Source organism: Rissa tridactyla, chromosome 7, assembly GCF_028500815.1.
Source record: "Rissa tridactyla isolate bRisTri1 chromosome 7, bRisTri1.patW.cur.20221130, whole genome shotgun sequence".
NCBI classification, from domain to species: domain Eukaryota; kingdom Metazoa; phylum Chordata; class Aves; order Charadriiformes; family Laridae; genus Rissa; species Rissa tridactyla.
This window is the reverse complement of record NC_071472.1, coordinates 23,078,231-23,093,583: the sequence shown is the minus strand read 5'-3', so window position 1 is coordinate 23,093,583 and position 15,353 is coordinate 23,078,231. Positions and strand designations below refer to the sequence as shown.

General features: G+C 41.2%; 1 protein-coding gene across 6 annotated transcripts in view; it reads right to left on the bottom strand.

The window, feature by feature from the left end:
* The window catches only part of DIP2A (disco interacting protein 2 homolog A), a 130,845-nt gene that overhangs the window by 23,494 nt on the left and 91,998 nt on the right, over positions 1–15,353 (bottom strand). For 4 of the 6 annotated variants that reach the window (XR_008467858.1, XM_054210242.1, XM_054210243.1 and 1 more), the window contains 6 exons: positions 14,414–14,553; positions 5,611–5,747; positions 4,109–4,189; positions 3,795–3,922; positions 1,677–1,791; positions 326–527 (listed from right to left, as the gene is read on the bottom strand). Coding sequence is in view for 3 of the 6 variants with exons in the window: in XM_054210242.1 (XP_054066217.1) it covers positions 326–527; positions 1,677–1,791; positions 3,795–3,922; positions 4,109–4,189; positions 5,611–5,747; positions 14,414–14,553 (803 nt within the window). In the remaining 3 variants the exon portion in view is untranslated. Of the gene's footprint in view, positions 1–325; positions 528–665; positions 753–1,676; positions 1,792–3,794; positions 3,923–4,108; positions 4,190–5,610; positions 5,748–14,413; positions 14,554–15,353 lie in introns of those variants that run through there. The other 2 variants (XR_008467859.1, XR_008467860.1) reach the window with 2 other exon arrangements.

Below are 15,353 nucleotides of genomic sequence, written 5' to 3'. Positions count from 1 at the left end.
AGCAAATTTTATTACATAAGTTACAGCATGTCTGAGGACCATCCTTTGCAAGATGGTCAGTACACAAACAATTTATAATGTCGCTACAGAAGCATGAAACTTGTACATGTTGTATGTCCTTGCATTTACCTGGGGCTAGAGACAGACCACAACGTCCTTACTGAGCTCTGGTCTGCTCTGACACCACCACTAGCTCTGCCAAGTTACGCAGCTTACAGCCATCCAACACGCACAGCCCTGAGCTGTCACATTGCTTCCAGATCATCCTCCGTGCATACCCTCAGACAGACACACAGAACTAAGGAACACACTCTGGTTTACTCACCTGGTTGTTTCTGTCGGGGCTTAGGAAGGTTAGTAACACAAGTATGTGGACACATCAAGACATTACAAGGATGCAGAGCACCCTCTAAAAAGCGCTGCTTGGTTTCTGAAATATGAATCCCTCCGAGTGGAGCTTTTGGCAAAGTGTTGGCTGGCACCAAGGCAAGACAGTAGACGCCCACTTGGTGAATGCTATCAATTGCCTATATAGAAAGAAAAAATATATTCCACATTATCAACTGGGATGTAGCTAGAGCAAGAATTTGAATTCAAGTCATTTAATAATATTAAAGTTTTACTTGCACACAATTTGCAAATAAAGGGTCCAATTCTGCACTCACTGAACTCATAGAAGCTGTGCCATGACTTCAATGGGAGCAGGAGCAGACCCAGGACTTTGCTTGTGCACTCTACCAAGGGGATGCCACCTGCACATCAGGGATTAGGAAAATCTCTTAAAAGTGGGCAAAAAGTGCAGAGATTTAAAAAAGCTAAAATTATACCACAGCAAATTTTGCATGTATGGCACAATCACACAAGCGCAGTAGAACATAAAACCACAAAAATAGGGAGGGAAACATCTTGCCACCTAAAACTTAAGTGTCTATTTTAGCTATGACGCTTCTAAACAGAGAAATGAAAATATTTCCTCCCATGAAAAACAGCCATTCTATTACCAGGTATTCCCTCCAAGAAGATTACAAAGCTGAAATTAGACAGAAACCATTATTACACAACTGCCTTACTCTTAAAAGGCATCTTCCCTTAAGTTGTTCTCTCTAGTCTTCCCTTCAGTTGTCCCTTCACCAGAGCCATCTTCCATAATTGCTCTCTCACTTTTACTTCCTTAGAATTGATCGATTAATTCCAAAATCCTCAACTGCAATCTATCAGAATTCCCTGGTCCCCCATAGAAACACAATAAAGTAATTAAGGGAAAAAGTTTTTAGTGCTTACTGTTGGAGACCTAGAATAAGGATGTTAGTGACATCATAAAAAGATTTCAAGTCTGTTTTGATACTTGGCACTAAGTATACCCTTAAAAATTTTCAGACTTAACTTCTCAGCCAGTATGGAATCAGCAGAGGTGTGTAGAATTAAAACAAACAAAACCTATCGTCCTTAGGACTTTAAGAATCTAGTAGTATGAAGTTAAAAAACATTCTGAAAGTCTTACTGTTTACAAAATTCTGTTAACTATCAAACCCTGAAATACATTCAGAAGTCAGCTTATTACAACTCTCTATAGTTACACTGCTAGGTTTTTCTTATGGAAAAAAAGATGCTCTAAGATTCTCATTTCATACATCAGCCTTATTCACCTGAAAAGAGAGAAAGGACAGACTGACTACCTGTAGAACCCTGCTCATCCACTGAAAACTATCCTCCTCTGACGCATCAGGGCGCTGCTCTGCCACAAGCACTATTCGATCATCATGCAAAACGGTCACAGAAAACACTGCTATCCTAAAACGCAAAGGACAGAAGAATGATAGGATGCAACATATGATGAACATGGTTTATTATAATGTAGAAATGACTGCAACCTTTAATGGTACCGTTTCAACACACACAAGCATTATTCATGCCAGATCATCACAAATTCACAGACAAGTTTAGAACAAATGTAGGTTTATTATTGTAATTTATTTCTGTTGGGGGTCAAGTGAATTTACAGTCACTAATGTAGCACACGTTTAGCACAAGCAGGTTCCATATGTGCAGGGGCTGTGCAAACCTTGCGTATGTAACTCCATCATGCATGCTAAACTTGTTGCGCCTACATACAATGTCCCTCCTGAAAAACAGCTATGCCAAATTACTGACCAGCCAGTCTATCAACACTTGCACTGAAAAATACTTACTCCCCTTTGTGAATTAAATTCGTTTTAGGCTTGCATCTTCTAGGATACAATATTAATAATGCCTCAACTAGGTATGTGCCATGAGGTAAGCTCAACTTTCATAGAATCACAGAATGGTTTGGGTTGGAAGGGACCTCTAAAGGTCATCTAGTCCAACCCCCCTGCAGTAAGCAAGGACATCTTCAACTACATCAGGTTGCTCAGAGCCCTGTCCAACCTGACCTTGAATGTTTACAGGGATGGGGCTTCCACCACCTCCCTGGGCAACCTGTGCCAGTGTCTCGCCACCCTCATTGTAAAGAACTTCATCCTAATGTCTAATCTAAATCTACCCTCTTTTAGTTTAAACGCATTACCCCTTGTCCTATCACAACAGGCCCTACTAAAAAGTCTATCTCCATCTTTCTTATAAGCCCCCCTCAAGTACTGGAAGGTCACAATAATGTCTCCCGGGAGCCTTCTCCTCTCCAGCCTGAACAACCCCAACTTTCTCACAGCCTTTCCTTATATGAGAGGTGTTCCATCCCTCTGATCATGTTTGTGGCCCTCCTCTGGACCTGCTCGAACAGGTCCTTGTCTTTCCTGTGCTGAGGACTCCAGAGCTAGACACAGTACTCCAGGTGGGGTCTCATGAGAGCAGAGTAGAGGGGGAGAATCACCTCCCTCAACTGGCTGGCTGTGTTTCTTTTGATGCAGCCCAGGATGTGGCTGGCCTTCTGTGCTGCAAGCCCACAGTGATGGCTCATGTTCAGTTTTTCATCCAGTGGTACCTTCAAGCCCTTCTCCACAGGGCTGTTCTCAATCCCTTCATCCCCCAGCCAGGGCTTGCCCCAACCCAGCTACAGGACGTTGGCACTTGGCCTTGTTGAACCTCATGAGGTTCACATGGGCCCACTTCTCAAGCTTGTCCAGGTCCCTCTGGATGGCATCCCATCCCTCAGGCGTGTCAACCACACCACTCAACTTTGTGTCATCTGCAAACTTGCTGAGGGTACACTTCATTCCACTGTCCATGTCACTGATGAAGATATTAAACAGTAGTGGTGCCAATAGTTACCCCTGAGGAATACCACTTGTCACTGATCACCATCTAGACATTGAGCTATTGAACAGTGAAGTGAGCAATAAGGTTGGTGATACGACACACGCTATCTTTGAAGTTCCTTCATCAGCCTCAACACTCCTAGTTTGTTCTTTAGAACATGCTGCGAAGTTCTTCCCTAGGCCATTCTGCATGAAAGGCTCAGGTGGACAAAGGGGAATTGTGTTTTACATTCGATACTACAAGTTTCATTTCACTGTCTTCAGGGAAACGTTGAAAGAGGTTTTAAACAGACGTCTAAAGATCTATGTTTATACTATATGAAAGTAATTTTAAATCTATTATGCATGAAGCGGAGTGTCAATATTTGTCTTCCAAGTTAGCAGGGACAGTCAAGTTCTTATCTGGCATATCACAACATAGCGCGACCTTTCCTACGAAATACGCATGTAAAAATTCACATGCAGACTTCCTGTGTACACTGTGTTAGTTGTTGATTGGTTGCAGGTGAAAAAAGGAGCAATAAGTCCAATCAGCAGTGGTGAAGTTTTTAATATACTCACCTTCCCCGATAGACAAACTTCATGGGTTCGACTGCCAATGCGGTGGCTACCACATCATCTGCATTGTGCCTGCGGCCACTAACTGTCATTAAGCCATCCAATTTTCCTACCACAAACACCAAATAGTCCTGAAAAGAAGACAGGATTAGAAATAGAGAGGCAAAACTTCCAGACTCCCAGTGATCCATGCCTCATTAAAGCCAACAATATTCTTAAGATCTGTGTGAGGTCACTGCCCTGACACAGAATTCTGCTGAATTCAGGAGCTGGGACTCAGGACAAAGCAGGGCTCCAGGTGGCTCATTGACACTTACAGGTCCCACAAAGCCAAGCAATCCTGTTCTTGTAAAGGGTTGATCTGAAACAGGCACACCAGCTGCCGTCACTGGAATGGCCTGAAAGAACACATAAGTATTCAGACACTCAGAGTACTGGTAGAAGTGAAGATAAAATGCTTTCTGCTTCTGTTTCATTGCAGCTCTACACTCAGTTGAAAAATTACCCAATGACAACAGTTACTATCATGTCAAGTATGAACAACAGTTTTTTGAATAATGAAGAACACAACAATTCTTAACTCTGTGGTAGCCTTCTTTCTTATCTTTTTCTCAGCTACTCAGCCTTTGTAACAAAGAGTTCACACCCCTTTTTAAATCAGGATTTATAGTATGCACTCATATAGCACTTAATCAGAAAGTCTTCCTGTTGCTACTATTACCATCCCTGATGAGATATGTACCCAGGGATATCACTTAGTTGTGACAAACATTATGCTATCAGAACTTTGAGAAAGTTAAGTTTGCTGCAATTATGGGACTGCCTACAACAGAGAACCAGAGGAAGAGCATTATGCTTATCAACAAGTTCCTCTCATCTATTCAAGTGGTTTCCTTGCCTTCCCACCACTCCCCAACTCTTCCATTACATCAGGTTTCTTGCCGGCTGTCTCACTAGCTGAGGACAGTGCTGAAAGCTAAGCTGTTTAAAGCATTGAGGCTTGGCGAGCTGACAGAAAAAGCTTTTTTTTTTTGAAAGAGAAGACTACAGTCAGGATTTCTTTCATCTCTCTGGTAGAACTCCACACTGCAGCTGAGTCTTCAAACTGCTGCCCAGTGTAACACTACTCCATACTCTGACTTTCACTCCTTTCTTGCCAGAAAAAGGAAAACATGAAATTGGAATTCCACTGCGAGGAAAAATCTGGGCAGAAAGATCCCTTTTGCTTTACTTTGACAAAATACAAGGCTTATGACTGTTATGCTCTCTTCTTCCATATACCTAGGAATATAATGTCATATATATCCAACAGCAAACCATTCAGTGTTCTAAGCATTACAGCAAATCAACACTAAAGTTCATTTTGAAAAGCACATACTGTTTGCAATACACAAAGGAAGCTTTTCTAAATAATTTATCTTAAAAAATGCGTTTTGATGGTATGAAGAAGCTCACAAATACCAGACTAACTTCTAACTTTATGTCCAAGCTGTGCACCAATAAACCTGAAATGTCTTCGGGTATCTTTATGTAAGACTGCTGTGTTAATACAGAACTAAGATGAACTTAAATGCTAAAATAGGCACAACACTGGATTGCAGAATATAGACACAGCTGATTGACTGCTGATAGTACTTTGTAATTTTGGTTATAAGAGACAGAATTTTGAGCTCTGACCGAGAATGAAGCAAAGTTTATATGGCCAGGGTTTTTCTAATAAAATAAAAAAGGAAGTTTAAGGAACAAATATGTTTATTTGCAAGAAGAAATACTAGAAATGTAACAAGGAAACTTTACCATTACAAAGAGAAACACAAACCTCAAACACATTCTTGGTGATTCCGAGGAGGCCGAAATATGCCATCCCAGTTGCACCTGAATTCACACATATTTCTCCAACCTCATCGGCTTTGCACAGATAAGGAGTCCCATCCACCTTCACAACACACACATTTGCTAAAGGGAAAGGAAGAACACAGAATCTCAGCATTAGTATGCTTCAGCAGCTGACACAGAAGTTGCTTTGCCACTGACAGGTAGATAAAGATTTTAATATAAATTACCTATCAGCTACAGCAAAAACACAGCATGCAAGAGCTCTATCTTTTTGACAGCCTGTCTCATGTGTTCTCCGAGATCAAAGTTGCAAGTTCGCAAATGCGAATTTTTTTTTCTTACAGTGCTTCACAGCCTACACATCAGCTGCAACTGAATCCAAAACTGTAGCAATTGCATTTCAACATGAAGGCAAATGGTTTGATCAAGTAGAAGCATATACGAGCATAAAGATGAAAAATAAGAAGATACCAATTACAGACATACCATTCCTTTTATTTATTGCACACTCTGGTATTCATAGTATCATCCCTTAAGTTATGTAAGAAACACATTAGAAACGTAGAGAAAACCAGGCTATTTTATTTTCTTACTGTCAGGTCAATGATTTTTCTGCGTTACATCCTTTCTTCTTTTAAAGCAGGCCAGTCTGACAACTATTATTTGGAGACCACAGACAACTCATCTCACAGAGTTGTCCCTTACTGAACTTACTCCTGTGACTACGTATTATCTCTTCCCTATCTTCAGTTTGATGACCTTCTTCAACTCATTAAAAGTACTGTGTTTCATAAAGGTCCTACTGCTAGTATTCTTACCAATCTTCTTCTGAAATCTCAGAATTCTTCCTACACTGAGGAAAGACCAAATATTACACTGAGCCACTGCATATATTTTACTTCTGAAGCCACGTTTTTCTCAGAGGCTAAGTAGAGCCCTTGCATAAGCATTATGGATTTGATCTTTCCTAGTCCCAAAGGGAAAAGAAAAAGGATACGGAGGGAGAAGGCATGATGAAGAAAGGAAGTTTAACTTAGCACTTAAGACTCAAGATTAACAAAGAAATCAAAACTACCCTAGGTCAATATAAAATAAACAAAGACTTTGAAAAAATAACACAGAACTATGCCATAAATTAATGTTCTTCCCTTTCCCATTGCATCTGCTCCCATCTCAGATTATAAGAGCAGTTTGTGGTCATACCTACTATATTAAAGAAAACAACCATGAGACTCCAGAGATATCAGAAATGTATGTAGCTGGTTTACTTCTACGGGGATCTTTTAAATGTTTTGGCCATGGAACATAGGTCAGATGGGACGCCCAGATAAGGCTTAGAACAGGCATTACTGTTTTCTAATTTAGCCTTTCTGAAGTGATATACAGATAGCCCTTACTTTTACCACTGTTCAACTAGCATGAAGAGAAATCATAAATGGAAAGTGGCACATTCCCTTTTATACTAATACATGATAAAGCCATTCCTACTGCCAGCATAGACCAAGAACTCTTCTGATAGAACAGAAAGTACATTTTCTAGTCTCAGAGAAGTCTTCAGTTCTTACGTCTGAACAGGACAGAAAATAATTCACCCTACCAATAGATCATCCTCTAAATTATCTTGGTTTCATAAAAATTATCTGTCAGAACAACTAGCATTTATTAACCAAGTGTTTGGAACCACACAATGGTAACATTTGGTGACCAAATAAAGAGATGCCACTCAAATGCCAGTACAGGTCCAAGTCCAAATTAGAACAGTTTCAGTTGCTGAAAATTATACATATGAACTAGAAGGTTGTAATTAAATTGTACAGTATGAACTATCAGTCATGCAAAAAATGCATTTTGCAATTTAAGAGGAGAAACTGGGAAAAAAAGGCTGTTTAAATCATAATGGCAAATTGAAATAGAGTAAATAGTTTATTACCACAGGAAATAACTTGTGTTAATCTCAGAACTCTGTATTGTAATGCTTCATCAATGATGCAGACAGAAGTGCAACAATTTGTACAAATGCTACAGTCCTCAACTCATTTACAAACATGGAAAAACCAATAGATTAGTCCCCAAACGATGCGCCATCCATGAAGCCCAAGGACAATACTATCACCCTGTCAAGTAAAAAAAAAAATACTTACCAGTAACCAATGTATGATACAGGTAGTCTACACGTACATTCTAACAGCAGGCATAGTTCTGCCCTGCCATGTGATACTGCAAGGTTTTCCTTTTGCAGTATCTGTAGAGCCTGTACTCTTGCTTCTCCTTCTTTTCCTGCTTCATGTGTGACATACAAGAGAGTGCATCTACCACCATTTCAGTCTCTCTTTAACAGCATTGCATCTGAAAAAGAATTACAGAGAAGGGAAAAGCAGATGGAACAGGAATGTACATGTGGACACATCACGAAGAACACTGATTACTGGTAAGAAAGCTTTCTTTCTTCAAATGAGTCCACATGTACATTCTTATAGATGGTGACTCTCAGCAGTTAGCCCTGCCATCAGATTTCTGGCAGAGGATGAGAATCCTATTGTGCAAACAAATGGCCGCACTGATGCCCTACCAAAGACTGGATTCATCTTTGGATATTTCAAGACCAGCACAGCATGAACGCAAGAAGAATGGCAGAGGCCTGCACAGCAGAAGGTTACTACCAAAGGTGCCTGATGAATGTTAGAAAGTGCTCTCCTGTTCCTCCTTCGCCGTTTCATAGTGGATCTGTATGCAACTGATATCCATTTGGATTGCTACTGTGTGCCAACAGTGGAATTCCAGCATCTTCTTGTAGCAAGCAAGTCTTCCTAAAAGGCCTTGCTCCATGAGAATAAAAACAAAAGGACCCTCCTTGCACTATAGTCTTTAGTTGTAACTTCTGTTCTAGAAGCATGAAGCCCTAGGAAAAATACTAAAAGGCTATGATAAAATGCCTCTACCACCATTGTGGAATGTATTTGCAGGGTTTGTAGAGAAACCTAGTCTGTGAAGAACACAGCATATGGGGATGTCCAATGCAAGGACCTGAATCCTTCCCTGCTCTTCTGGGAAGGGCAACAGACATAAAGCAAGCCAACTTCCTAGATAAGGATGAACAAGAATCTAAACTCCAGAAGTGATCACACAATAATCCAGAGCACTACATTTAAATTGGAAGAAAATGTCTCATCAGGAGTGTACACACTGCCAGAGATCTCCAAGAGAAGTTCTGCAGTGGCAGGCTGTTGTACCATAATGTGACAGACTGAAGCAAAGTGGAACACACAGAACTGATTACTACAATAAATTCTAAGGACTCGGTGGGAATGAGGTACTGCTATCACTTCACAATCTGAAAGCTTCACAAAGTTGTTCTGTAACAACTTCTTTCACAAATCAAGGAACTGAGATAAAGGACCCAGATTCCTCTGCAGTGAAGATGTGTCATGATAACTACCAGAACCTTGGCAATTGTTTGCCGAGACATGGACAGAGGAAACAATAACATCCAAGACACTGGAGACAAAGTAAGCATCCTGCCATTTGAGAAATTTGAACTGTTCTCCTTGAACTTCTGGGAAAGATAGTGAATACAGTCACAATCCAGAATTTTAAACTGTATATGCTTAAGTTCATCTTACAGAAGCCTAAGATCTGGCACCAACCCAAAGTTTTCTGTTTGAGTATAAGAAAGTAGCTATTGCAGCACTCTTCCCGTGAACCAGGCTTTGAATGATTAAGAGTTATAGGGATGTAGATCTTCTGGATTATAGAGGATTACTCTTCTGTCAAAGGAAGAATGTGAGAAGGATCCCTGTAAAAGAACGGAAAAGTTTAGACAGGAAGTAGTAGGAAGGCAAACTTGATTGAATACCCTGAGCATCCATAACCAGGTATTATACCATAAGGTATAATAAGCTTCCAAGATGACAGATGACACGGCAATTGCATGTCTGTTGATGGGAAAGCTGGAGGCACAAAACAGGCAGAAGAGGAGAGATTTCATACTCTCCCTACCATCTTTACCAGTCCAATTCGAAAAAAATGAACTAAAGATTGCTTTGAACCACATATTGCTTCTTAGCAATGTCAGTCGCAGACAGAAACCATGCAAAATAGCCCAAGGTGGTCAACATGTGAGGTAAAACATCATCCCTCCAGGAGCTAAAGAGAAGATTCCAGGGGAATGCATACTAGGTTCTCTCTTTAGAATTCCCATGCTATCTTTGATGGGAAGATTTCTTCGTGGATGCTTGCACTTGCCCGGTGGGTCTTGTGATTGGCATTCACAGTAGATAATAGAAGTGAACAGCCAAGGCTGAAGAGAACGTGGCATCAAGAGTGGCCAACAGGTTAAACAGCAGTGACATAAGACATGATCCTGGTGCTTAAGTGTCTGTTGAATAAGATCCCCTGAGTCGGTGGGCTCAGTATCTCAGAACAGATAGCAAGATCTGAACAAAAGAAAGGCGAAATTGCACACTTTATCCACGACCTTTTAACTAGTTGGTTCCTGAATAAAGCATGGCAGGAACCGTCAAGGGTAATGAGATCAAAACCGTTTGGCTTGACTGAGCAAGTCTCAGCATGATTACTAGTTCTTGGCTAGGAGACTAATTTCACAGCACGTCTGACCAAACAAAATTCAGGAATGTGAGGTCTTATATTGTAAAATGTTTGAAAGACTAGGGCACAGTCGCTTCTAAGACCTTAAACGCATTCAATGGGGATCAGAAGACGGAACAAAGCCAGGGATGGCATCGGACTCAAACGAGCACAGCAACCTGGGGAAAGAAAATAAACCAGAACCAGACAAAGAGCAAGACTCATCAGTCAGCAGAGTAATTCAAGAGGGCAAATAACAGGAAAGGAAATGGTGGTATGTTCTCTCCTGTATGCCAAACACCAAATGAGAATGGACAGAGCACATCCTCCGTGAATACTACACAGGAAAAAGCATAAATCTTACAAGGTAAAGCACAAGTATATCTACTGTTAGAATGTACATGCAGACTCATTTGAAAATAAGTCATTAATTTCCTTAAGTCATTAATTTCTTTTTGTTTGGCACATATCTATTAACAACTGCTAGCCTTTTTATTTTCTTCCTACTCTGAAAGCTTTTAACAATTTAATTTCTTTTTAAGAGACAGTCACAGGGAACAAAGTCACTGGATTATCCTCTAGAAAGAACTCTATCGCCTATGTTCTGACTTAAGGAACGCGCAGAGAAATTTCTGCTAAAATATACCTTCAGACCTGGAATTTTTATTATTTGGTCAAATTGAAGTAAATCTGCCCCAGATACTGATAAGCCCAATGCTGATCAGAGTTTTAAAAGAGCTAATTCAGTAAGTTGCCCAACTTCTGTTTAACCTACAAGTAGTTTTGCCACTTACTCCTGTATTTTAAAATAGCAATATCCATCAATTACAAGTCATACCACTTCAAGGCACTACATGGATACACACTTAACTGTTCTCCTCTCACACAATCAGACAAGTCACTCCACATTTCTTACTAATGTAGAAAGTCCTGGTGGTGGTGTCAATTGTCTGTCAATGGCATCCAAAACCAGAAGGGTCCATTAGATTTGCCAGACAACGCTCCATGAGTTTTGCCAAAGATCCCTCTCACTACCAATTAAGCATTTCGCAAGGACGGACTTTTTCATTAGCAACTTACATAGAAGAGGAAGGTGAAATTACTTACCTGCAAACATGCAGGTAATTCTTCCAATACCATAAGGCAGACTTGAACCTGCCACTGAGGAAATGCACTAGTTTTAAGCAAGCGAACTTACAGCTGTAACAGTTGAATATGAAGTGTAAGGTGAATATGAATATGAAGAGTAAGGTGCAACACAACTGTAGGCTGCTTTGTGCTTTAGAGTAGTCAAGCACACTGCCCAGAGAGCAAGTCTACAGCAAAGCCAGGAGGATCTCCATGTGATAAATTGATCCAAAGAAAGATTTTAATTGATCCTGCATCAGATACCACTTTTTTTAACTCTCAAAAACTGGACCAACATAAAGTTCAACCTCAGTCGGTTCACCAAAGGATCCATGACTACCTGAAGGCATGCAAAATTGTTGCCTCCGTGTTCTTGTGACTAACTCATAATCTAAGTAGATGATTGGGAGCACAGCTAAATTCCAATGAGGTTCCAAGGGGGCATCAGTAGTCTGAACACCTGAACCAGACAGCAGTAGTAGTCCATGCCATCTGTATTCTAGTTAAAGGCAAAAAATAACCATTCTGTTGAGGCCACAGCTCCGTAAGGCATGAGATTCATAACAGGACCAAGAATAGCAAAGACACAGGTGCCACGGCCATGACCAGAAAGAATCAGGTTCCGTGGTCACTGCATAGTAAACCTGAAGGGGTAAAGAGAATTCCAAAAAATCTGTCTCTCATCCTCTCCAAGCATATCCAGACTAGGTCAGGAGAAGCCTGAAGCTAGCAGTACTCTCAGATAGATAGTGCCAGGGAGCATTACACTACCAGCCTAAATGCTGCAATCTTCACTTCTGCAGTAGAGGGCACTAAGTGGCCTTTCAGGACACAGATCCCAGTCATTGTCCAGAGTCTTAGGTCTGGTTTGGCACCCTAATTTTTTTAATCTTCTTCAGAGTGCTTTCCTCTACAAATAATACATGACTCAGGAGCCTAGCCTCAAAGGTAAACAACAGGGAATTGTTGCTACAATCCACTTAATGGGCTGGGAAACAACACCACTATCTACCTACTTTAAGAAGCACAGTGTTGCAAACAGATGTCATTGAGAAACAGGTTAATCCAGGACTGGACAGTTTGGTGGGATATCCAGAGTCTGGGACTCTCAGAATAGTTGAGGTTGGAAGGGACCTCTGGAGGTTATCTGGTCCAACCCCTCAGCTGAAGCAGGGCCACATAGAGCCAGTTGCCCAAGACTATGTCCAGCCAGCTTTTCAGTATTTACAAGGATGGAGACTCCACAACCTCTCTGGGCAACCCATTCCAGTGCTCAATCACCCTCACAGTAGAAAAAGTTTTTCCTTCTGTTCAGAGGGAAACTCATGTTTCAGTTTGTGTCCATTGGTTCTTGTTCTGTCATAGGACACCACTGAAAAGAGCCTCACCCAGTCTTCCCTATAATATCCCTTCTGATATTTATACACATTGATGAAATCCTCCCCTAATCTTCTCTTTCCCAGGCTGAACAGTCCCAGCTCTCTCAGCTTCACCCCATATACCGAGATGCTCTTCGTCTTTCTCCTGGTTCTGGTGGGGATAGGGTTAATTTTCCCCAGGCTCGGCAGGGACACGGGTATTCCATTCCATGTGAGCCATGCCCAGTTTGTAGCTGGGGGCTGGCCAGGGGAGGGGGCAGGAAGTGAGGGTTGGGAGCTGGCTGGGGCTCCCATGGGACTCTATCAAGCAGATCCCTGAAGAGGCCCAGTTCTGCTCTCCTGAAGTGCAGTGCTGTGATCTTGCTTTTGCTCTGCTCCATTCTCTCAGGATCCTGATCTCTACTATCTCATGGTCACTGTAGCCTTCAACCTTCACATACCCAACGAATGCTGCCTCATTTGTGAGTATGAGGGTCAGCAAAGACCCTCTCCTTATTGGCTCCCCTATCACTTGGGTCAGGAATTTATCTTTGATGCTCTCCAGGAACCTCCTGGGTTGCTTATGCTCTGTCATGTCGTGAGGCTGCTTCCAGCTGTCTGCAGAAGGCCTCATGCACTTGCTCCTCCTGGTCAGGCAGTCTACAGCAGACACCCACTACAATGTCACCCGACCTGGTCTGCCCTTTAATCTTTAACCTATAAGCTCTCAGTTGGCTCCTGATCCATCCTCGGGTGAGCTCCATGCATTCCAACTGTTCTCTCACATAAAGGTCAGCTCCTCCTCTTGTCCTTCCTAAAGAGACTGTATCCCACCATGTCTCCATGATCCCAGGTAGTGAATTTTTCCAGAGGGGGGCAACACAGCTGGTGAAAGGGCTGGAAGGCATGTCCTATGAGGAGCAGCTAAGGCCTTTGGGCTTGTCTAGTTTGGAGAAAAGGAGGCTGACGGGTGACTTCATTGCTCTCTACAGCTTCCTGAGGAGGCGACGTGGAGAGCAAGGTGCTGAGGTGCAAGGTGAGGTGCAAGGTGCTTCCTGGGATCCAGTGATAGTACATGTGGGAATAGCTCAAAGCTGCACCAGGGTAGGTTCAGACTGGACATTAGGAAGCATTTCTTTCCAAGAGGGTGGTCAAACAGTGGAACAGGCTTCCTAGAGTGATGGCTGATGCCCCAAGGCTGTCAGTGTTCAAAAGGCATGTGGACAATGCCCATGGTAACATGCTTTAACTTTTGGTCAGCCCTGAAGAGGTCAGGCAGTTGGATTAGATGATCACTGTAGGTCTCTTACAACTGAAATATTCTATTCTATTTTATTCTAACATGTGGACAATCACTTCTGTGTGAAAGATGGTATTTCTTACTATGCTTTATGTTTTGTTCTGATGTATCTGTTATTAAATAGCTGTATATCAGTCGGTACTAATGCTAACAAGTGAATAATAACACAACTCTGCAGACCAGTGAAAAGCATCTGTCCATACCAAAATCTATGGTCATTCAAATTTATCGTTGATTAATCTCTACTGAAAACATTTAATAATCTAATAGAGACAGTACTTAATCGTTATGTGTTTAGGTAACGCATCAAAACCTAAGTCATACTACCTTGAAGGTCATTTGACATTGTTATTTATTTCATAGCACAAGTTACCATGTGTGGAGTATGCTTAAGCCTACATAAAATGCTTTCCTACCTCCAGGCATAATCTGTCCAACATCCTGTACAGTTAACACTGACAACTTCTCTTCTGTATCCACTCTTATCACGCCGAAACTCAGACAATTCATAGATAACACTGCTTTTCCTGGAGGAGGCCCACCCAATTCTGGAGGTCTGAAAAACAGAAAGTCAAATCAGACACAGAATCAACAGACCAATGCTCATCGAAAACACTGTGCAAGTCTCTCAGGCTTGTTGAGGTAAAGAGAAATAATGGTCTCTCATTTTAAAGAGAAATAATGGTCTCTCATTTTAAAAAAACGAAGAGTTCAAGACTGGTAATTAAGTTAAAATTAACTACATGAAAAAAGAGCTACAATAAAACATCACATAGCTTCCCCCCACTCTAAAATGTTACAGAGAGGACTTAGTTTTATTATGGGCAAAGAAGTGTCAAGAATAAGCATTCAAAGGCTAAATTTCCTAAACGCCATGAAAAACTAGGAAGTGTCTGGAGGGCTTGATACTTCTTACTCCAAGCAAAATTGACTGAGGACCAACAACTCAATTTTGTGCAACCATTCAACTTTCAGGATAGAACAGAACAAAAGATTCCAGGTGCTGTTTAAAAAAACACAGTTCTTTAAGTGCTTTTTTTTTTTAAATTGGGAAATGTCAGTTCTCCCACCAGAGAAAGTACTCTCCAAAATCTCAGACTTTTTTTTTTTCCAAATTTTCTTGAAATTTTGTTTCCGAAAAAGCACATTTTGATCAAAACCACTGTCAAAAAATTCCAGTATATTCCATCCATATGCCTATTCATAATCAAATTATTTCCTTTTTTTCAGAGCATCTCTTGCTATCTCCAGAAATTTAATGGTATTTTTCAGGCCAGTTACAAATATTTTTTTCCTTTCTTTAGCTCCCTGTTTACAAGACATTGTATACAAGCTATTACCTGAAGATTCAGCATT